General features: G+C 30.4%; 2 protein-coding genes across 6 annotated transcripts; one reads left to right on the top strand and one right to left on the bottom strand.

The window, feature by feature from the left end:
• Positions 1–451: 451 nt before the first annotated feature.
• Positions 452–25,010, top strand: LOC111624500 (ribokinase-like). 5 transcript variants are annotated; one of them, XM_023367351.1, is made up of 9 exons: positions 5,366–5,542; positions 5,631–5,904; positions 6,925–7,057; positions 13,702–13,765; positions 13,836–13,898; positions 20,123–20,287; positions 24,127–24,218; positions 24,417–24,605; positions 24,689–25,010. In XM_023367351.1, the coding sequence occupies exons 2-9, from the start codon at positions 5,861–5,863 to the stop codon at positions 24,863–24,865; spliced, it is 927 nt and encodes a 308-aa protein (XP_023223119.1). In that variant the 5' UTR covers positions 5,366–5,542; positions 5,631–5,860; the 3' UTR covers positions 24,866–25,010. The 5 variants fall into 5 exon arrangements, with proteins under 5 accessions (XP_023223122.1, XP_023223121.1, XP_023223120.1 ...); XM_023367354.1 differs by lacking the exons at positions 5,366–5,542; positions 5,631–5,904 and adding an exon at positions 452–569; XM_023367353.1 differs by lacking the exons at positions 5,366–5,542; positions 5,631–5,904 and adding an exon at positions 4,849–4,981.
• LOC111624499 (protein argonaute-2-like) lies at positions 1,771–5,192 on the bottom strand. Its single transcript, XM_023367349.1, has 2 exons — positions 5,037–5,192; positions 1,771–4,872 (listed from the first exon to the last, which is right to left on the bottom strand). Exons 1-2 carry the CDS (start codon positions 5,077–5,079, stop codon positions 2,093–2,095), a joined length of 2,823 nt encoding a protein of 940 aa, XP_023223117.1. The 5' UTR covers positions 5,080–5,192; the 3' UTR covers positions 1,771–2,092.
• Positions 25,011–25,306: the final 296 nt, after the last annotated feature.

Raw genomic sequence — 25,306 nt, 5'->3', positions numbered from 1 at the left:
TCAGTTTTTACGTCACTTCGAGAGGTGACCTCTTGACTTTTCTAATGAGAAAAGAAAAACAACCCACACACTTCCTACGTACGATGTTACGAACGAAAACGCTGTCCATATTAGGAACAATCATTACTAAGGTGCAAAACTAACTCTGACCTTAGTAACCTCCAGCCATTAATGCCGTTAGTTTGACAACTGTTATCAAATTTATGAGTTAGAAACGGTGACAATACCGGATAGAAGAAGTAATAAATCTACAGAAAGGTTTCGAGCTTTGACAAGTAACATACACACTTCCTGACGCTAATCAACCTTAGATGAGGTTGCACCAGATTTTGTATTAGTCGGCCCCTCCGGGACTTGTATAAAAAGGGTTTGAACACAGTCCTTCGGGCGGACGTCCACAGCTTAGCATTAGGGGACATCTACAGCGGCCCTTACCCGGGACACCAGACCCATACCGCCACTCTGTCCGTCGCCATCTCGCCATACCTGCCGTCTCTATCCCAAGATAACCAGATGACCACCTCCCAGGTCCACGATAGTCCCGACGACATCGTATACCAGACTTAGAGGTATTTTAAAGAAATTTTGACTCTCTCTCCCTCTTATAGAGTTTCTCTCGTCTCTCAGTTTAACTTCAAGAATAGAACTTAGACGTTCCATTGGAAAGACGAATCATTGTCGCGAGCTAGAATAGAATTTCTGATTATTTCGATTTGTTCCGTTTTTGCTTTTGCCTTTGATATGTATAATTTTATAGTTGTTTATAAAATGCGTTATTTTTGTTCAACCTGTGTACTTATTCGGAACCTGTCGACGTACTCATTGACCTCCCCACTCACATTTTTATCCCTCCTAAAGCAATCCTCTGACAGCCGCCGGTAAGCGGGGTCAAGTTAACCACTCTGTCCCCTCGGTTCTCACACTACTTAATTGTTTAAATTCCAAGAGTTACAATGCGGAGTCGTTTAAAAGTATTTTAAAACTTTGATGCTTAGTTATTTCGTCAGCGAAAAAATTCGGGATATTTTGACTTATTCATCGGGTGAAGTAGATATATTTTATGGAGAAGTAGAGCCGGGCCAACTGTCAATCAAAAATGGGATTTAAAGAGATTTCAGTGTTGGTATAAATCCCGTAAAAAGGGAGGTAGAATTCTGGCTGGACATTGTTTATACATGGCTGGGTAAGTCAGGTTTTTTGATATAAATGGAACATACATTTCACGTGTACAATGCTTTCTTATGAAAGCATAAATAATTTTTTAAATACCGTTACTGTATTACAAAACTGGAGATAATCCACCACACCACAACGCTACTGAGCTGACATTTTGCCGGTAATATTTTTGTGTATTAGCGGAGTAGGTACTCCGCCATTTCCGTCTGTATTGTAGTGTCACTCGGCGTATATTCCATAAAAGGCTCTCCGCGCCACCGGTTACGGTATCGGCTCTCTCCTTGTCCCGTGAGACCGAGGTTTATTTAGAGGAAAAATCTATAAAATGAGATTTGCAGAGCGTTACGCATCTACAAAACTACTACAGTATTACCTATTACGCTATCTTATATTCTTTATAAATTTAAATACGAAGTGATTCAAATGAATCGCAAGTGGTGTAGTATACATTAAATCTAAAGAAGCTAATGACATTTTTCTGATTGATTACATATTTTAAAATATATAAATTGTGATTATATGCTAACTTAGGCATTTAATTATGTAAATATAAAATCTCTAATTTTTTTTAAATCAGAGATTTTATTATTTTTTAGATTAGGGCCTTTTTTCAGGTCTACAAAGGGGTCGTGTGATGATAATCAAGGCAGCTTGAAAAATTCCTGGTGTTACTCGATTTGGGATCTCCTAGCTGATTAAATACGACCTTTGACATTTCTTTTTTTAAAAAATTTTGTAGATATTTTTCTAATATTCTAATAAACCACTACTATCAAAAATGTGGAGATAAACTGAAACTTTAATCAATTTTAACTTGCAACTCAACAGTTTTGACGTTTAAATAAAATATAATTTGAAAAGAACTTGAAAAACGTTTGAATAAACAAAGCAACATGGCAGCCAATACAAGAAATTCTTAAATGAAATACATGGAATTTCTGATCTTGGGATCGACTTCGACTGCATATTTGAAGCTGTTTTCTAATAACACCTGTTCTTCGGAAAGGTCAGAATTGGAATCGCTGTTGCAGCCCGTATCTTCCCATCTGGACATCAGGTGCTGTTTGGCACGGTAGGCTGCCAGATGAGCGTACATAACAGGGCACGGGATGGAAATGCTTCGAGTGCATCTGACGTAAGTATGGCACAAGTAATACGACAGGGTTTGCAACTCGTCGGCTGTAAAATTGTTATCGTCCCACAACACCGTGTAATGGGCGGGCCTGCTGGTGCCCTGAATGCCGGTGTGGCTGCAGATGAAAAAATCGAAGTGAGAGGGATGGACGATGTCAGTATCCACGATGGTGCCCGGGGGGATATTCCGATGTTTTCCCACTCCGTCTTCCAAATTTTCTGGTATGAAACGAGTGTGGTGTCGTTTGCCCACCACGACGAAAGTAATGGGTGGTTCGTATACTTCCGAAGGATTCATTTCTGTGCAGGCATCGCGCATTAGCATCAATTCTTTATTCACTGCTTTAGAAAATTCACCTTCGCTCAATCCGTCTCTGTAGAATATAATTTTTTCGGGTCTTTGTCCTCCGGTGTTTCGATAGAACGAGATTAATAAGTCTTTCATCATCTCTTTCATGTTCTCGATGATCTCCATTCTGTTCTTTTTGCCGTTCTTCTGCACGCTGACGGTTGCGGCGTATCTACTCGGATAATTGTCTAAACTTCCCACCAAAGCTGCAATAGATGATTTGATTTTGTCATGTGGCGAAGGATGGGTGCAATCGGCACCGATGACGATGACCGGTTTGTTGAAAATCTCAGGGTTGACTATCGGCGACAGGATGTTGTTAACTCCACCCAATTTGGCGTTGATTTTTTGGCACAGATTGCAAATTAATTGGGCGTTACACTTCTTGCCCGAAATATTCACGTCTTTAACGCATTGGGTGATTAGTCCCATCTTTATTTCCGCCATTTCTTTAATTTCGGCGTAGACGCTTCCTCTTCCTCGAGATGGGAGGACGATCATGATCAACTGAATCCTGGGACATGAAGATACTATGCTTTTGAAAAGTCTCTCTACAGAATCGTTGGCCGGGGAATATTCTCTTACGTAGCAGGGTTTGTTAATAATCATGCCAAATTTTTTCCCTCCTTGACAGATCATCCGAGCAAAATTTAACATGTCCGTTTCCTTGCAGACATTCCAAGACATGCTGACAAACGCCCACCATTCTACTTCGATGGAATGATAGAAATTCTTCTCTCTCAGATCCCAAGCGCCGTTCTTTGGAAGAATTTCTTCGAATTGGCCGTACATGACCATAGGTGGCATTAACACTCGTCCGTCTACACGCACCGGTTGACTGTTTATGGCAATGCCAAATTTCCGATTAAGTTCCTTGTTTTCTTCACAAGTCTGTTTAATGGCTTTCGCGATGTCATTAAATCGAACTTGCGGGGATCTGGCAGTGTTTCGTATCATCTCTGCCACTTGCTTATCGTCCATCTTCTTATTGCAGTGTTGACCCGGACAAACTTCGCAAACTTCGACAGGGAAATAAGAGCATTTGGTTGTATTTCCCACACAAACGCATGGAAGATGCGAGTATCGAAGTTCCCCGTATTGCACCTTGAAGTAATCAAGAACAGAGATCTGAAATGGCAAATTTTCTCGTTCCCAAGTGAAGTAGACGAATCTTGCGGGTTTGCTGGTAACGCTGTTAATCTTGTATGTCTTTTTGTATTGCAAGTGATTAACTGTAATTTTCAGAGACTTCAACTCTTTTTGAAGTATTTTTATCTGGCGAACGTTGAGCTCTCTGTCCTGTTTGACGTTAGTATTTAGAACTTCTTCGATAAAATTTATCAACGGTCCGCTTTTATAAAACGTGGTAGCCGATATGTCGACGTTCAGCATGGGTTTCCACTGAGCTATGCGAACGCTCTGGTGGTAACCGAACCAGATTTCTCGACCTCCTCCCATCGAAATCCTTTCTTTATCGCTGGAAGAAAAAAATGACCTGCCGATAGGTATCAGAGATTTTGCAGGTCCGTGGCGCATGATGGTATCGACGGCCATGATGGCCTCCTCGGAATTTCTGAGGTTTCTTCCTCGAAGAGGTTCTAGATCGATTCTCGGAAGAGCCATTTTATCTTTACAGACAGGTTTTAAAACTACGTTATAATCGCATATTCCCTTATTGCTCTTTAACGATACGGAGAACGTCTTCTGTTCTTCGATGGGCATTAGATTGCAACTGAACATATTCTTTTTTCCATCGAAGGCGACGGGATAGTCTCGAAATAATTGAAAATTTGTCAAAAGACTATCAATTACTCTCCTGTTTTCTCTGGTGTCGAGACAGTTGTATCTTTTATAAGTTACGGACCGTTTCTTATTCTTTTGCAGAGGGATAATATCCACGTCGTAATGGTAAATATAATTCTTGTCTATCTTCATTTCGAAGAAGTTACTTACGATCTTCATTCTCCTACCAGCGAACCCGAATCCCGGTCTGGGTGGAAAAATTTCCTGGAAGCAAACGTTCTTCGGTATTGCCACTATTTTGTCCCCCTTGACTTCTCCATATCTTATATCGGTAGATACAGACAATAACTCCTGATTGACCAAAGGAGAGAGTATAACGTTGCTTTTCAATAAGTTAACGTTATTATCTTTTGTCTTCGGAACTGTCCCGACGTTTAAAATCTTCCCGATGACGTCGTGCTTTTCTTCAGCTAATGGAATAATGAAAATATTTATTAAAATTAGAGAATTTCTAGCAATGGAAGAATAAGGGAACGAAACAAGAACGGGAGATTCTAAAGGCACCAAAGGAGGATGGAAGTAAACTGTAACGATAATATTTAATTAATTTTAATTAATTTCAAATGTTTTTTACCTTCATTAATTCTTCTCTTGGTTCTTTTAATCACAAATTCCATTTTCACTTACTTTCGATTTGCGCTTAGAATTTTAATCGAATTCGAAAATGCTAGAACGTTTTTACTTTTGAAAATATTCAAAATCCGAAACGAACGAATTTTCATTTATTGATAAAAAAAATAATTTAATTATTATAAAATTGCGTAATTATTTCAGTGTATTATTAATTTTATAAAATTTCAATTATTTAGTTTATTGTTTAATTAATTATTACTTGAGCGGTAGGTCCCGAGAATTGACGGCCGGATGGCCGAGCGGTCAAGGTGCCAGCCTACCGTTCTGGGGGACCCGGGATTGAATGTTGATATGTGAGGCCCCGTCTTTCAACCCATTGTGGGCATAGCCGAACTTATAATGGGCTTGCTAAAAGAGGCCCCTTTTAGTGCCCACTGGGAGGAGTTTTAAAAAATATATATATATAAAAGCGAGTTGGCAACAATGGCAAAGAGACTGGACACACGTGTAAACAAAAATGTTATTAAAATGCATTCATCATATATAATAAAATAGAAATTAATTTACTAATGTTTAGTTCGAAATTATTTTAAAGATTATGTACTTAACTAACGATCTAAGTCGATTTTTAACTATGGAATATTTGTATATCATTCGGGAAATCAATTGATTACAATATCAATGTCTTTTAATAAGGATGCGTATTGTTAATCATACGGAAATTCGTACAAAGTACATTACTGATCGTTCTACTCGAGGTCATTGATGATAACAAGCTGATAAACGTATTTAAAAAAGCAATAGTAACAGATTATTTTCAGAAAAATGGACGTAGTTGTGATTGGCGGTTGTGTAGTAGATCTAATCAGGTATATTTAAGTTTTCAGTTGTATAATATAATATTCACTTTAAAGTTTAAACTATAGACGGAAAAATTAAGGGTTTATAAATAGTTTTCCAGAGACAAGTAACTTTTTTTAACTGCATTGATATGGTCGGTGAGATTTGTGTACTGCATATAAGTGCAGTTGGAAACTTAATGATTCAACCACCACACTAATTAACAATCAGCTTATAACACTCATGTTCTTATTTATTTATTTATGTCAGAGAAATACACAATGATAACTATTTTTACACACACAATTTACATATTCTAGTAACTCATATTTTCATCTGCTTGTCATAGCTAGCTGTGCACATCAGGATGTACTAATTAGTAGAATTACAGAAATAAAAGGCTTTCTATGCAAACATGTGACTCTAATGAAGAAACTTCTGATGTTTTTAACATGTCCTGTAAATTTGTAGTCATTTTGGGCTATGATATTTACACTTATCAAATTTTTAGGAAGGTTATGGTGCCACAACTTATTCAGTTTATAGAAGATGCTTCTATAAACTTTGAGATTTTCCTTTTCAGTTCTTGCAATTGTTTTTGAGTGATGTTTTGTTCTTTGAATTTACAGAAATTTGGAAAATATATTAGAAATTTTAGACTTTTCATGTTATGCTGCACCTATTATCTAATAAATGAAATAATAGCCTAATATAAAAATATTTATATTAGAATATAGTTGCCATTTTATTTGGGTACCACATAGATAAGTAAATGCATTTTCGGCAAAATTTTGATATTTTACAGGTTTAAAATCCTGCAGCATTCAGTTTCTGACAATTGTCAATTTATAAAAAATTTCAAATAAACAAACTTTGTTACACATTTGTAGAATTGCATTAGGAACATTAATATTATAAATACAGACATGTAATAGGGTATATTTTTTGCTTTAATATCTATAGCAACATTTGTTATAAATATAATTGTAAATCTTATAAGAAAGATGAACAGACCAAAAACAATTATTTTCTTCTTTCTTTTTAATTAGCTATGCTGATCGTTTTCCTGTTGCTGGGGAAACTCTAATAGGATCAAATTTTTCCAAAGGATTTGGAGGAAAAGGTGCTAATCAATGTGTCATGATCAGTAGATTGGGAGGTAGAACAGCAATGATTGCAAAGGTAAGTCTTAAAAGCTTCGATAAAATAGTAATTAACAAAATTTTAAATAATAATAACAGCACTTTAATAAAAATTAATTTATTATTCTTGCTATTATCTAATATGTTAGTAACCTATGATTTATCGTCATTTCTTCTGAAGCTATCCTACAATATACGAGATTATAATTAATGGTCTTTACAGTGAAAATACTAAATATTTTTAATAATTTTCATACATAAATATACTTAGGGCTTGAGTTTAAGAACTGAGCTTAATTAAAGAATTTTTATGATTATTTCATTGCAGAAATTTTTGAGAATCTTATATGCAATCTATATTCAATGAAATGTTGTTATAACAAATGCCAGCATAATGAAATTATCAGTATAGCAAATTTATTTTCAATTACTTGTCAATTTAATATGTATCTTAATGTAAAATTTCAATGTAACAAAATAAAAAGCTCAACCTTTATCAAAAAAGTGATCATTGTAACAAAATCTGTTGTTTCTGTTTTGATGTTTATCAAGCAATATGAATATAGCAATATAGTCCTAATTGTTGACTTAGTTTGAAGTGTAATGTCATTGCTGTCAATTATCTAAAATGGTAAGCTAATCTTCATCTGATACTGTAGACTAGGGTTACTTTGTAACAATTTTCAACCTTTTTTTAGTGATAATTACTGGATTATTGGACCAAACATGTCATTAGTTGTCATTTTAGGGAAGATTAAACCTTCTGCTTTCTTTATACATCTTAATTGTTAATTTATTTTAAACAATATTATGAAAAATATTTGTCACAATTTTCCCTGTTACTTAAAGTCTGTCATAAAGTTACCCCATTTGCTGCATACATCTATGATGAACTCCATGTTACCCTGCAATGATTTCAAATAGAAAGAAAAGAAAGAAACAAAAATCATTCATTAGAAATACTGTCTTTTCTTAATTATCATAAAGCAAACAATTTTTAATTTTTCAATAAACATTAAATCTTATTTTTTATTACTACCAGAAATAAAAAACAACATGATACTGAATTTTCAAAACAGAAACAACAGATTTTGTTACAATGATCACTTATTTGATAAAGGTTGAGCTTTTTATTTTGTTACATTGAAATATTTTACATTAAGATGCATATTAAATTGACAAGTAATTGAAAATAAATTTGTTATACTGATAATTTCATTATGCTGGCATTTGTTATAACATTTCATTGAATATAGATTGCATACAGTAATACCCCGACTTACGCGTACCCAGAGTTACGCGATTTTCAAATCTCGTCGATTCGTCTTTTGTTTGAGTGCCATGCAACCCTTGATCACTCACTCCCCCCACACTATTGTTCAGCTTACATGTTCGGATGTGTCGCGCGGAATCCACACATAGCTACAATTTATTTTGTGTTATTTATTTCTGTGTTTGTTATATCTACGGAGACTCGAGAGACTCTACTATGTCATCCAAACGAAGTAGAACTAATTCTTCTGCATCAAACAAGAAAAGAAAAGCTTTATCTTTGGAATGTAAAGTTAACATTGGGTATATTCGTAAAGTCGAACGAGTTAAACGAGAATGACGTCATCATTATTCCTATTTCGTTAGAGTTTTCGAACGATTCGTTACTAACGCGTTTAACTCGTTTGACTTTACGAACGTACCCATTATTAATGACTTCGATACAAAAATGAAAATTTGTGAATTGGCAAAGAAGTTTGATCTATTGGAATTGTCGGTCAGAACAATTATAAAAGACAAAGAAAAAATTTTCGAAGCTGTGAAAAATGCTCAATCTTTAAATTTGAGCATCATTCGTAAACGTCACAGTATTATCGCTGAGATGGAAACAATGTTAAAATTATGGCGTAATAATCAAGTAAATGTGAAAAATTGTAAAATAATATAGGCCTAATTTGTTATACATATGTATTATCTAAGATTTTATTAAACATTTTTTTCTAAATTATTGTTTTCTTTAGTCTCCGGCCCCAATTAAAAATTATTTATATGTATTTATATGCGAAATTATACCCCGACTTACGCGAATTCGACTTACGCGGTTACCGCTTGGTCCCACCTATCACGTAAGTTCGGGGTATTACTGTATAAGATTCTCAAAAATTTCTGCAATGAAATAATCATAAAAATCAATTCATGAATAAGAGAGCAATAAAAATCAGTCATTCTTCAGACCATTACCATATTTTCAACAGACTTCATTGCACTTATATGCATACAATTCCAGAGTAACACCTCTCTTCAAAAATTATAATTATATAAGTACCATTTTTTTAGTCTTCTAGATAAGTTTATTATACAGGATGTGTTATTTCACTGTCTGCATCATATAATTCTCAATTTTCATCCCACTTTGCTTTCATTAGATTCTTTGTATACTGTCAACAACTCAACAAAATATAATTCTATAGTTTACACTAGCTAAACCAATTAATAACAATTAATTGTATTTATAGATAATTATAAGCAAGAATAATAATTGAACTTAAACATACTTTTAACACACCAACTGTTTTTGTTTCTGTACATCCAAAGAAAATATCATACAGTTTATACACCACCTTGGTGTTCCTTCTGATAATCAAGATTAAATCAATAGTGGAAAATATTGCCTCCTATACTTTCCAGCTTTAGCATCAGGCAACATTTCTGTTACTTGCCAGTTTATTATTACAGGCTATTGACATCTTATCCACAAATAAATTTTGGAATGGTTATAAACCTGTCATATTCAAAATAAGTCATTCTAGTGTGATGTTACAAAGTAACCTTGGTTTACAGTACTCGAAAAGTTAGTCAAGAATACTGTTTTGGATGCAATCAATGTGATACAAATGTACTGCCCAAAGGCAAAAGGTTCTATCTCCATAAAAACAGAAAATCAAATTGCATATTTGTCACCATGCTTAATTAGTATCCTTTATTGATACTGCCTAATATCTAGTAGAAAAATATTTTGTAATTATTGCAGAACAATTAGAGCCTTTTGCTTTTGGGCAACACAAATCCTGTACCTTTTCTGATAGAATGAAAAAATTAGAATATTGGAATGTTGTAACACAGTTCCAGGACTTTATAAGGAAGGCCATTGATTATATATATGTTGCAGCCAAATTGTTAATATAGCCACTTTACAATGTGCTTAGCCATTTGATTAAATAGTGCCATTTTGTAATAAAGCTAACTAAAGTGCAGCCACTTTACAAAGAGGCTAAACCAAATCCTGTCAGATTGAATGACATTTCACATTTTATAATATTGCTGACCAAATGATTAGCCATATTACAATGCAGTGTTAGATAAACTGCCAGATTGTCATATTTACTTCCAATTCTTATCAGTTGAGCACTAAGGAACTTTGCCAGATTTGATTTCCAAAATGGGCTACTCTTATTTTAGTTGGGTTTGGCACATTGTTTATTTTTTGGGCTACAAAAATTTGAATTGGCTGCATAAATTATTATTTCATTTGTTTCAGTCTAGAACAGCAATACCTATCTCTATTTGTGTCACCTTTAGACGTAATTTTTGCTTTCCCAGCTGTTATATATAACAGAGGGAAAGTATGGCAATCGGTCAAAAGATGACCTCCAAGATTTACATTTTTGGACTTGGGACTCCTTGAAACATCAAGAAATACAAAAGAATTCAGGGAAAATTTTGATATGTATGGATGTTAGTGTGTGGGAGGGCATGATTTTGTTCACCCTCTTTGAAGCTTAGCACTCAAAGTACAGAAGTTATTAACTTCTATGCTTTTTGTCAGAAATTTCTGAAATTTTGTAGGAAGGTTTGTTTATTGGGGGATTGATGATATTAAATTTTGGTGATTAAAGATTGGGGAAATAATGAAGGTTGTGTATATCTCCAGTAAGGTTGGACTTAATAATGATTTTACTTGTTATTAGCATTAACATTTTTTTATAAAACCCATCTCTACTTTCAAAATTAAGCTTTTTGCCATTTTATAATAGTTAAAAGTATAAAAAGTTCTTTTAATATGATAGTAGATGGTGCCACCAAAATTTTAAATGTTGCCGGAAAAGTTGAGCAACTTGTTGCTGGTTTATTTTATATGCAAAAGCAAGCATAATATACAAATTGAAAGAGAAGAAGCGCATAAAGGAGTTAAACAGGCTGCAGAGAAGATGGTTGACAATACCGCTAAGAAACTTTCCCTATTACATATTGGAAAGAGTATTTTTCTTAATGTACCAAAAATAGATTGTGGTCCTTTAAATACTAAAATATTATGGGAAAAATTGTTTATTTCAGAAATGGAGTATACAAGAGAGGAATTAAATGCACAATAATTAAAAATTGGTTCTGTTATTATGAATTACAAGAATCATTGAGTGATTATGGTGATGAAATACCAGAAAGATCAATATATCTGTGAGAAGCTGTGAATGATCAATCATTATTTGGTGGTCAAGGATTTCAAAAATGCTCATGCAAACCCGTGAAAAATCAGTGTCACGCTAATAGATGTGGACGTTTTAAAAAGAAAGTTCTTTGCAGATCTAAATGTCACTCTAGTTTATCTTACATTAATAAATATTACATCTATTTGATACATTTAATATTATTTTGTAACTATTGAAGTAATTTAATGGTTTTAAAGTGTATTCTCATTTTTATAATTTAATTTTGCACTTTTTAGTATGTCAAACTACCTCTATTTATGTCATGATTTTACTAAAGTTATTGTTAATTATAATAAAGTTCTTAAATGTTAAGAATACTTAATAGCAATACAGTTGTTAAAGATGTTAAATGACCAATAACAGTTAAGTTGATTAGTTATTTTAGATAATTATGTTATTTCCTAAAATCAGGAATTAACTCAAATACTGTACTTTTTATAATTTTCAAGTTTATAAATAAATAATTTCAATTATGCAATATATGTTTTTTTACTTCCTAATACTTTTGTTTCTAACCTTAGTGAATAATTCTTGATCAGAGTATATTTTTTTCTTTTCTGAACAAGGGGCTGAAGTAGCTAGATTGCACACCTGATGTTGAATTTTATTGCTCCCTTTCTCCTCTTATTAAATGTTTGTTAAAAATTAATTTTTTTATACAAATATTACTTAGTATTTAATTTTGCCAGAATCAGAGTCGGCCTAATAAAATTATCAGGAGTTGGAGTTGAGTGTTTTTTACCAACTCCACAGCCATGGTTATAACATGTTTAAACAGCAAGGAGAAGGAAGCCTCATTTGGCAATTTTTCCTTAGTCTTTCACATCATATATTGGCATCATAGTCCATCTCCCCTTGCTTGTTTATTCTATCTTTTCCTATCTGGTGCTGCCAATCTTCTTACATCCATTCAGCTAAAATTTATCTTCAATCCTAATTCCTTTTGCAGTATTATTTTACCTTCAATCAACCATATGATGATTTTCTTTTCTTGGAATTACAGAGATTTTGACTAAACCACTTATTTACAGAAGTGCATTATGCATATATATAATTATTTCCAGAATATAATTTTTCTTAATGCTAAATAAATAAATAAAGCATTTGATCTGATTAATCTATGATAGATATTCTATTATTAAAATAGTTACTTATTTTGAGTTAATTATCTCATAATTGGACTATTCAAAGAATTTTCTGTTTCATATAGCAACTAAAGATATTTTATAAAAAATTTAGGTGTTTTTTTTTACAAGTTTGGCTGAAAACTAAATAAATTGAGTATTGCAAGCAATTATATGCCTAATTGAGAATGTCTTTGAGAAGCATTTCACTTAATTATAGTCAATATAATAATATATAATACAAAATTATAATCATAATTTTATATAGTAAATGCTTATCAGTGTAAGTTACAATGATAAATTTGTTAAAAAACATCACCACTCAATCCTGATTTAATTCAGCAAAAGATTTTTCTAGCTTTTTGCTGGACCTAATCAAGGTTGAATGGTGTCATTTTAGTTTCTTGTCCAGTTTGAATGAGGTATTTATAAGTGTGTTTTGTAGTCATACTTCATATGAGTTATTCAATGTAAATTCAATTATATTATTAATAAATTAGTTTATTTTAAAAGTGTTTCTCATTAAATAGCAGTTTAATTTGAGAAAGTTTCAAAAGTATGGTCATATTGATTCCTTTTTATATCATTTATTAAATTTTAATAGAAACACATTAATTATAACAGAGACAAATTCTAATGATTTATTCATAAAACATTAATGAACCCTAAATCAATGCAATATTGTCTTAGAGAATTTACTATTCATATTTATTGTTATGAGATCAAGAAAATGGCTTTTTCATTAATTTTTTTTTTGTTTGAGCATTTTCAATCATATATAATAAGACTGAAAATTTTAATTTAATTCTAAAAGTTTGTCTATTAAAACTTTTTGTTTTGATATACAATACAAAAATAAGGTATGAAGTATGAAATTTTTTATAAAATTTTTATCCATCTACAGATTTTATTTATGAAGAATTAAAATAATAATCATGCATTTTAGCATCTGTTACAGATTAATTGATGCTAGTTTGGAAATTAATTTAAAGAAGTTTTTAAATCATATTGGATTTATTTTGTTATCTTTTCTAATGAACAGATATGACATCATCTATTTGTTAAGAATATTGTTTTTTCAGTTAGGAGATGATACTTTTGGTAAAGAATATTTTGAATGTTTTCAAATGAACCAAATTAATTATGGTAATATGTTTGTTTATTTTTTATGATATAAAATAAACTATAAATATTGAATTTGTTTTTTATTTTTCAGAGCATGTAACAGTTACAACAGAAAGTTCAACAAGTACAGCAACTATATGTGTCACAAAGAATGGTAAGTTCTATGCTTATTAAAATCAACAAAATGACTTTGAAACATATCGGCAATACTATTCATAATTTTGCTAAATATTTTTATATAATTTCTCGTGTTTAAATTATTTTAACATTCAGATCTAAATATTTTAAAAAGATTTATTTTTTGAATGAATAGGAAAGATGGACATACCCTCTACTACTTATTCATTTATTAATGAATAGTATCATTATATATAAGATTTTCAAGAACTATTTGACAAATTTGATGAGTTGTAAAAATATAAATCAATGAATGTTGAAAACAAACTCTACAAAAAGTTACTTAATTATTCATTGATTATTTTTACTATTAGAATAATGTACAGGTTTAAAAGTTTTGTTCTATAAATGTTTACAACACCAACAGATTCTGTAAACATATGTCATTTGAGTATTCTTAATATAAACTGTCAAATTAACATGAAAAAAATATTAAGTAGAGTGTGCATTTTTGTAATAAAAATGTACTCATAATTGAAGTATATGATGTAATCAAACTACAGGGAAAATTTATAATATCTTATAACAGCAAAATTAAACCCCACATTACTGGTTATTGATAGCATTTGGATCTTGAATAGATAAAAATTACTTTGGAATTCATTGATATTAATCATGTACATGAATTATGTTTATTTGATCACTGACCATTGCAACATTGAAAAAAGAAGTAATATTTCTTTTTTATATTGCATAATTAAAATATAAATTGAAAACATAAATATTGAAAGATTTGCTAAAAGCTGTAATGCTGAGAGTTGTCATAAAAACTATTTTCTATTGTGTTATATAATATAATACTTAATGAAACATTAATTAATATTTACTTACTCTAAATATGAAAATATAAGTTATATGTTTATTGAAGTTTTTTAGTTTTTATTAAAGAAATATTTGTTGCAGAGAAGCAATTATTTTTAAAATTTATATACTGAATGATCATAATTGAAATTTTCCCTATTCAATGCTGTCTGGAGAGAGATTTAGCAGTCCAAATGCAATCAATTCTGATGAGATGATATTTCCATAAAAAAGTAATACTGAAACTCACCATTATGGCACCTTTGGTCATACAAGGTACATACTATAAAGGACCTTAGCAATGCAGTGGATATTGCTCAATGTTAATCCCCATTTTAAAGGTATAAAACTGCCAACCCATACTCTATCATGCTTCTCACATGAAGTATAATATTGTCTTTCAAGACTGGCATTTCAATAACTCTGGACCATCACAGAACACATCATCCTTGGGACTAACTTCTTTGATGAAGAATGGTGTAAGGATAAATGTGGCTGTGAATCTACTGGACAATTGTACAATTGTGGATGTACTTACATATAATAATACATAGTATAGTATGGTTTTGTTTTACATGAGAAAGCTTTTGACAGTGCTGGCTGTTGGCATGTTTTTTTGTGACTTACTGTTACGATCTACAGTTCAACTATTTGCCATTAATTGACTTTATTGAGGATGTCTTTTTCTACCATAATACTTTCTTTTTTAATTTTGTTCTTTTTTCTTATTATTGGAGGAGTTGAACTTAATCCAGGTCTAATGTCTCATACACGACCTTCTCCTCATAATAAAGCTTCAACTACTGCTGGTAAACTTTGTCAGTCACCAAGTGAACCAACATTGAAATTATCTTGACTGGACAATTATTTTGTATTGCAGGATATTTCTTCTCAAATACCTCAGAAGATTGTGTTTTCTCGAGGAACGTTTTGATACTATTCTATCAAACTGGAAGAAGTGTCATTGAAATTTGATTGGTTGTCTAATTTACATAAGAAGTATGAAGAACATCTAACCCACCTGGAAGGAGAAGTTACCAAACTTTTGATTTTTAGAACCATATGGATAATTTTTCTCTTCATAATTATTGTGTAGCCTCTATATATGATGATTTGAAGAAAAATAACATTATCATTTCCAGTTTGAGTGGTAATGATGAAGAATTAGTTAATAATGCTAATAACTTTATTGAGTTGCTTAAAAGATAATAAAAGGAATAGACTCTCCATTCTAATAGTTATCATCAGGAACTCAGCTTGTATTGTTTGAGCTCTATACTGAAGTTGATAAAAGACTTATTTTTAAAAATTTAAAGAAAATTAAGGAATTGTTGTCCTTATGCATTAGAGTTTTTTATGATTTGTCGTATAGATCAAAATAGCTTCTGCAAAACAGGCAATTTTCTATGCCTAAATCTCTAAATAAAAAAGCATTTCTGAAAGCTGATTGCTTGACAGTTGATAATAAATTCACTTTTAATTTTCTGCAGTTCATTTCTAAATTGATACGTTTTTGGACAAATGGGTTAATTGGAACAATTACTAAAGAGAGGGATAAAACTTTTCTAATGAGAATATTGTCTTGGAATTGTCAAGGAATGTTGAACTTGACAGTGAATGACCAAGAGTTTAGAGTTTATATAATAGCCTAAAAGGGAAGGCCAGTTGCAAAAAGTGTAATGTCTGGAACACAAAGTTAATAAATGGTGGTTCCTCTTTTTGGGAAGGACTTTGTCTTCAAAAAAAAAAAATTAATCATAATTATTGCCATCAGACAAAGATTTACAAAAATAATTTTAAAGTATTGTCACCAGGGGTCAGCTTTCCTCATCTACATTTTACCAGCGCCTATTTCGTTGTAGATAAAAACCGAAACAACCCCAAGAAGGTATGATGGAGAATAGAAGACGTCCGTACATCACCAGTTCCTTTTTTTAAAAATGTTTGTTTTTTTAAAGGACTGTTTGGTGGCCAGTAGCCTAAAAGGGAAGGTCAGTTGCCAAAAGTGTAATGTCTGGAATACAAAGTTAATAAATGGTGGTTCCTCTTTTTGGGAAATCTTCAAAAAAAGAAAAAAAAGAAGAAGTTTAAATCATAATTTTACAAAAAATATATAGTTAACCAAGTCATTCAAGCAACTAATTCCTATAAATGGGTCCTTTCTTTTATTGAATCCAGATTTACTTTTATATGATTTGCTAAAAAAACCAATTGGTCCCGGTCATCCATATGGCAGGTCTCATTCTTGCAGTTTCCTATAAACTAGGTTTTTTGGAATTGTTTAGCTCCGACGATCCGATTGTAATTAGATTTAATTGCAGGAAAAACTTTTGTTCACTTAATTATAGCTTGATAATTATTTATTTATTTGAGAATAGATTTTTATGATGTACTGTTAGATTTAAATGGAAGATTTGCTGAGGAATTTTTCTCAGGATGATATAATTATTTTAGGAGACATGAATGGGTGAGTAATTAGTATTAAACCCAGTGTAAAAATTATCTAATGATTTAATATTAAACCAAAGAGGAAAAGGATTTCTACAATTAATTAAGTGGTAGGGATTATATATTTTAAACGGTTGATGTATCTCCAATTATCTGGCTAAATTTACTTTTCTTTCAACAGTTGGTCCATCTGTTATCGATTTAATAACATTAAATGTGAATTTATTAGATTTTAGAGTTTTTGATATTTTTAATTCTGACCGTTTTCCAACTTCAATATTGTGTGGATTTAGGATGGATAGGGTATTGACTCAGAAACTTTCAAAAATTCATTATGTATGGAAATAAGAAAGATTGAATAATTATTTCTCTCTGATTAGCTCATTATATATTTCAATTAAAAGGACCTTTCTGCTGGATGTGGAATGGTTAAGAAAAATATTTCTTTATTATTTGATCCACAGTGTCTACATTTAAAGAAAACAAAGAACTGAGTATTATGAATGTTTTGTAGAAATAAAACTAGAAATCTATTGGACGAATATTGCAAATTAAATAAAAGCTATAAGTCACTATGTAAGGCAAAGAAAAAGTTATTTTTGGCTAAAATAAACTCACAACTATTGAGGACTAAAAATACTAAAGATTAGTTAATAAATTTCAAACTAAGAAAACAAATGAAAATGCTATATCCCCCTTAGATTAGTTGAATTATTTTAGAGAGTATTTCACTGGACCTAATACAGTAATTTATTTTGATTTAAGCTTTGGTAATGTTCCTCTTTTGTATGTTCCTATCACTGAGTGAATTGGAAACTGTAATCAGAAAATTAAAATTATCTAAGGCTCCCAGTTTTGATAATTTAAGAAATGAAATGATAAAGTACCTTTCTACAGAAATATTACTAGATATATTGGATATATTCAATTCCTTTTGATCTAGTTGCTCTTTTCCTTTATCTTGGAAACAAATTTCTTTAAGGATGATTTATAAGAGAAGTACGCAGACATCAATTGCTTTAATTAGTATATTTAGGAAGATTTTTTCAACTATTATGGCAAATCATCTGAGATTGGATGAATGAGTTTAATATTGTTACACCTCTCCAAGGAGCATTTATTAAAAATAAGTGTCAAATACAAGTTATTTATTATGGTTGGTCTTATTCAAATATCACTTTTGAGGAAGCGAGGAAAATTATCTACTGCTTTTATTGATCTCAAGAAAGCTTTCAATAAACACGATTACAGTCGATCACGATTTGTTATGGTATAAGCTTAGAAGTATAGGTCTTTCTGCATTTTTCATTAATTTACATCATCAGTACAAAGTAAAAAAGATTTATGTAGATTCCAATAGAGAGTTACTTTGAGTTACTTCAAGGAGAACTATTGAGTCCTATCCTCCCCTTTTTTTAATGATCTTCCTAATGTGAGAGGTCAAAGTTCTATGATAGCAGTATCTTCTCATGTTGAAATTAACTGTCTTCTTTATGCTGGTGATGCCCTTCTTTTGGCTAATTCAGCTTTTGCACTTAGGGAAAGACTCAATCTTACTTTGAGATATTGTCCAGTTAATTTGGAAAAGACAAAGATTACCACCTCTACAAAAAATCATAATCTTAAAAAAACAGACAATTTCAGTTTAGAAAAACTGTAAACTGGAAATTGTGTCAAATTTTAAATATCTAGGTATTTATTTTTCTTCACAGGTTCTTTTAAATAAAGGTTTACTTGATGCAAGACCTAAGATCTCCAATCTCATCAAGTTACTAATTAAAATTAAAGCATCTTCATTAAATAATTATTTTAGATTATTTGATTCCTTGATTGGACAAAGTATTTTTTATACTTTTCTGGTTTGGGATAGTCTGTTAGTGGACAGATCTGAGGCAATACAGTTGTTCTACTTTAAGTATGTGTTCCATATTAATAGATCTTTCTCAGGACCTGCACTGAGAATGGAATTGGGAAGACCTCCCCTCTCTACTAATTTATCGATAAATTTGTTTCAGTTTTGAAGGAAACTTATTGACTACCAGAAGACGATTATTGAAAATTGATATATACAGACTTTTACAGATAAATGGTAATTCTTTTTTGAAGCCATGACTGTTATAGTTAATGGATTATTAAATAATATTGGACTGTCCTCTAGTTATATGTATTTTTTAAGTGAAAGTTCATTCCTGGATTGTGATCAACGACTAAGAGACTTATATTAGTCAAAAGATGTTCATTTTTTGAGTGAAAGGTAAAACTTTTCTTAATGGAATGTGGACTCCAATGCTATAATTATCATCTAATTTGAGTTACAAAATAAAGCCATTTGCTGTACAATTTAGATTAAATAGGTTTTTGATAAACTTAAATGGTAAAATAATTAATGTCTTGTGTGACACTGAATTTTCTTTTTGTGGAATGACAGTGATGAATATGAGAAAACACCTTCTTGATTCTTGTAATATTCTTTTGGATATCTGACCTGCTACACTAATATTTAGTTTTTGTTATCAAATTTTATTTGGTGACAGTTTTGCCATGTTAACATTGATATATGAACAAAAAAATTATATAAATTTAAAGTAACAATGATATTTAAAACCCATTATATAAAATAAATCAATCAATCTTTATTATTTTATATAATGGGTTTATATAATGGGTTATAAAACAATCAATCAATCAATCTTTATGATTGTTTTACATGGGGATTATTCAACATGTACAGTGGTAAAATGAAACTTCACATAAATTTGGCTAGACACATTTACCCATCCACAAAAACACAAATCTGTAATGTCAATCTCACAATAATCATCATCATACAGTATTTATAATATTATATTATTACACTGTTAGACCTGTACATTTACTTAATTTATACTGTAATAAAGTAATAATTTTGTTCATAATAATAAAATGTATGATTTGAAATATATATTTTTCAAGGTGAAAACAGTATTATCTACGTTCCTGGTGCAGTCAATTGTCTTAGTAAAGAAGATATTTATAATGCTGAAAAAGTTATTGCACAAACAAAAGTTCTGTTATGTTGTAATGAATGCCAATTAGATGTATTATTAGAAGCTCTAAAGGTTGCTCAAAAACATAAAGGTAACTTAAAATTATTTCACTGAATAGATAGATATACAGTAAAACTTCTAATCTCAAATTCCTCAAGTTGAACTGGATTGTCAGACATGGTGAACATCCTACATAATATAAAAATACATTATATTATGTAGGGTGTTCCAAAAATTAAACAGAATTTTATATATCTCAATACTGTCCCTCCTTAAATTGAACTCAGCATATCCTAACCAGCCTATTAAGTTCCCCAAATCCTTTTGGCATGTTGCCTGGTAAAGTGCCCTTTGTTCATGAGCACATTGCAAGTTTAGTGGAAAACCCACTGGATCTAGTAGGAATGTGAAATTTTAATTTTTCAATAAATTCAGTGTAACTTAGAGAAGTAGATTTAGGTATATCACAAAATTACAATATTGTGCTGCAATTTGAAAAAATGTAGACCTATAAATTCCCACTGTCTGTCTGCTTTTAATCCCAAGAACGGGACACTATATGAGGCTGTTGTAGTTAATGGATTATTAAATAATGTTAGATAGATGAAAGTTGAGACCAGATATGGAAAGCTTAGGGGCAAGAGACCCCAATTAACTATATACAAATTTCCAATTTGGATCAGAAGTCATGTTGAAAAATTTTTCTGAATGGAGTTTTATAGTAATACAATTGTGCTGGTCATCTAACAGGAAAAGTATGATTTATAGGGGCAAGAAACTACTAATTTGAGGTAGAGAGCATATATTTTAAATTAAATAAAAATATGATTAAAAATTTTAGCCTAGCATTGTGATAATTTAACAATAAATAATTGCTCATTTAAGTCATTTTTACAGCCTCATATATTGTTCTAATGGGCTCAAAGACATCATATATCATACAAAGTACAAAAGATTTAATTCTATCTCTGTACCTAGAACTCTCCAAAATGTAAACTGGCCATTTTTTGGTTTCTTCAAATTTGAGATTTACAAGATTTACTGCTTATTGTAAAAGATTATTATTTAGTTTCAAATCACCTTAAAATTTTTTGTATTTAAATTAGATAAAAGTCTATAAAAATAGTAATAAGTTAAGTTTATTTTCAACCAATGTCAAATTTTCTATAAACACAGACAATTCGTAAATCAGTGAGTATGAATAAAAAAAATTTAGTAGTAGTAGTAGTAGTAGTAGTAGTAGTAATTTATTGTAAACCACAATAAATTATTGGAAATTTTCATTGACTTACTTTATAACAAAATTTTGATATATTCTCTGTCTGTTGCAATGGAGAATGACAAGACATCTGAAACTATATACTATTGAAACACTGTTGGGTAATTATATTATTGGGGAGAAAATATAAAAATTGCATCTTAAACTGCTTTAATCAAATTCAATTTAAGTAATAGGTAGCATTCAGAAAGAAAGATATTTTTGGTGTTCTTCACTTCCCAACAAATTTAGTCAGTTTTTCAAATATTTTAATAAGCACTAAAAAAAACAAAATTAATAAATTATTAAATGATTGTTTTCAGATTAAATACTTCAAGACTGTCATGACTTTAATATGAACATCATCACACTGTAAATATTATAAACTTATTACAATATTTTATCATGATGCAATACATTTAAACATTTTTATATTTTTAACTTTTTAACTGATATTTATTATGTAAATATATAACTTTTAGCATAAAGAAATAAGTTTTTCAACTCATTAATATATAAGATAAGTTCATTGTAAGAAATATATGTAATTTTAGTGCACTTAGATTTTAATTCTTATTAAAAAAAATTTATTTATAAAATACATAGCTTAGAAAAAAGTGTCATGAAATTTTTCGACATGTGTTACACCACTATTTATACACAGGCTGTTTTTTTTCAACCTTCAATGGTCCATAAAGCAAAGACAAGTGTAAATAACAAAATGAATTTATTACCAAAAGTTAGGTACAAACATGATTACTTTTTGACATAATCACCGTGAAGATTGAGGTATTTTTCATATCTGTGGATGAGCTTTTTCATCCCCTCTTCACAGAATGTTACCACCAGTGACTTGAAATGGGCCTTAACATTGTTTTGAAGATTGTCATTAGTCTCAAATCTCTGCCCTCCTGGCCACATTTTCAGTTCAGGAAAGAGGTGGAAGTCACTCTGTGCTAAATCGGGGCTATATGCTGAGTGTTTAAAAAGTTCCAAGTTGAGTGGAACTCTTCACACATTAAAGGTGTGAAGACTTCCACCTATTTCCTGAACTGAAAACATGACTAATGATGATCTTCAAAACAACATTAAAATCCATCTCAAGTCACTGATAGTAACATTCTATGGAGAGGGGATTTCAAAACTCGTCCGCAGATATGACAAATGCCCCAATCTTCATGGTGATTATGTCGAAAAGTAATAATATTTGTACCTAACTTTTGGTAATAAATTCATTTTGTTATTTACACTTGTCTTTGTTTTATAGACCATTGGAGGTTGGAAAAAAACTGCACTCGTAAATACCTGACATACATACTATAGGCTACACAGCCTTATCATATCCATTTACCTATAGGTCATTGCTGGAGACCATCCCAAATCCTGGTAATTAAGGGCACACTGCTGCCATTATTCTGCCTCGCTGTTTGCCGTGACCTGTGGGTTATTTTGAAATAATTGGATGATAGAACTGTAGCTTAGTGTAGAGCCTTTCCTCTTAAATGGAAAGACTGAGCACATAGAATTTTGATTTTTTTAACTGACAACTCAATCACTAGCTTCATGTGTAAAGATAAAAGTGCAGCAGGACATTTATAGATATGCTATATACATGAAAAATAAAAAAAAAACAAACAGTGGCACTAGGAATCAATGAATTACAAAATTTTTATGAATAGTCTGTTCACTTTGTCCTGTTATTCCCAATACAGAGAATTGATTCTTGATGCTGCCATAGGTGACCCAATGAATTGCCATGAAATTTTTGAACAAGTGAGCAAAGCCCTTCTTAATGTAAGATAATAGCAATTACAGTATTCAATTATTTTATTGATAATATATAATAGCAATTACATAAAAAATTTAAAGAAAATCTGCATTTTTATTGTTTAGAAAACTAATATTTGTATTCTGTAAAAATATAGTTATAATTTATTGCATTTTGTGATTTATCACTAAAATGGTCAGTCATATTCTTTAAATATAAAACTAATGATGCTAATCTATATTCATTATTATTAAATTAATCAATAAGGAAAATTTCATTATTTTGAAAATACAATGTGAAATGTAAAAAAATATATTGAAACAGTATTTTTGATTAATTTTCTAGAAGTATTATTTCAAAAGTTACATAATAGTCATTTGACAGTAGAATCTGCTTATTGTTATCAGTTATGCGAATTCCAATAATCTATATGTTTGAAAATGTTTAATGTTAAGATATTAAGATACACTTATAAAACTTACTGTAATCAGAGTTTTAATGATGATTCATTAAATGATCTTCAGAAAAATAGTGCAAGATCATTCTGGCTGAGAGACGTTTCTTTGATCAGTCATTGTTTGTGAAGTCTTAATCAGTGCTTTAAACATCATTAATATATTACTAAATATTATTCATAAACAACTAAAAAAACAGCCAGCAAATATTACTATATGAATTATTATTACTAAATAAATCTTAAAGGTGTGTTGTTTTAATGTCAAAGTTAGCAAAAGACTATAATCAGTGGAAATTCTAGTTAACATTTAGCTGGGCGAGTCTTTGTAGTAAAATGAACTTATTATAATCTAAGTTTACTTGCAGAATTCAAATTTAATTATTATAATTTATATATAAAATTAATTTAGATTGCTTTTCTAAAGTTTTATTTATTTATTTATTTTAGTTTATACAATTGTTAATGCTGCTCCAATATGTCCTGAACCTTATGACAGTGTTTATCCTCTATGCGATATTCTGTGTGTGAATGAAGTTGAAGTAAGATAATGGACTCTGCCATAATTTTTAAATAATAAAATTAATATCATAATGAGATAACAGTTTATACTGTAATTTCATAATTATGAGAATTTTATTTAAATTTAATAACTGTACTTAATTTGTAATAAGATATCTTCATTAATTAGTTTTTATTTTTTCTTCAAATCTTAATTTTACTTAAAATTTATTATTTAGGTAGAAGCAATAACAAATTTGAAAGTAATTACAATTGAATCAGCATATAATGCTTGCACAGTTTTATTGAATAAAGGATGCAATGTAGTTATCATAACTTTAGGAGCTAAAGGAGCAGTGTTTTGTACAAAGGATAACCCAAAACCTAAACATGTTCCTGCAAAAAAAGTAGATGCTGTAGATACTACTGTAAGTATTGGTATTTCTTTTCTGAGCCATAAAATAAGAGATTTTGCAGCAAATTTATATTTTATTTACTTTGTATTTTTCAGGGTGCTGGTGATGCATTTTTAGGAAGTTTAACATATTACATTGCTTTACATCCTAATCTCTCTCTGGAAGAAAAGATTTCACGTTCTTGTGAAATAGCTTCCGTAAGTGTTTTATCTAGTGGCACACAGAAAAGTTTTCCATATAGAAAAGAATTAGAAGAAAGATTGTTTGTTTGAATATGTATATTCTATGATTTAATTTCCTTCATATTGGGTAATATAATGCATTTATTAAGGAAACTTCAATCCAATGTAATTGGATTCATATGTTATTGTAAAACCAAGTTAAAGTACTTCGTAAAAATAAAAAATTTTATAACTATGTTAATATAATTTAAATTTTACTGGGTCTTTTCTAATTTTATTTATATCATAAAAGAAATTAATTTAATTCCTTGATAAGTCAAAAGAATTATTGATAGAAATGGTGTTTGATGAACCAAATCAGTTTAATTTTTTTGCATCAAAAAAATCCTAGTAAGATTATTGAATTTATAACCAGCAAACTATTTGCTGTTTGATGTAATCGTTAATCAACTTTTTAATTATGGATTTAGATATAACAATTATGATATAAAAAACAAAAATTTTCTTAATATTTTTAATTATCAATTAATG

This window comes from Centruroides sculpturatus, unplaced genomic scaffold, assembly GCF_000671375.1.
Source record: "Centruroides sculpturatus isolate CEXI.00-Female unplaced genomic scaffold, Cexi_2.0 scaffold336, whole genome shotgun sequence".
Classification (NCBI taxonomy): Eukaryota; Metazoa; Arthropoda; class Arachnida; order Scorpiones; family Buthidae; genus Centruroides; species Centruroides sculpturatus.
Note: the sequence above shows the minus strand (reverse complement) of the source record. Positions and strands in the feature narration are given on the sequence as shown.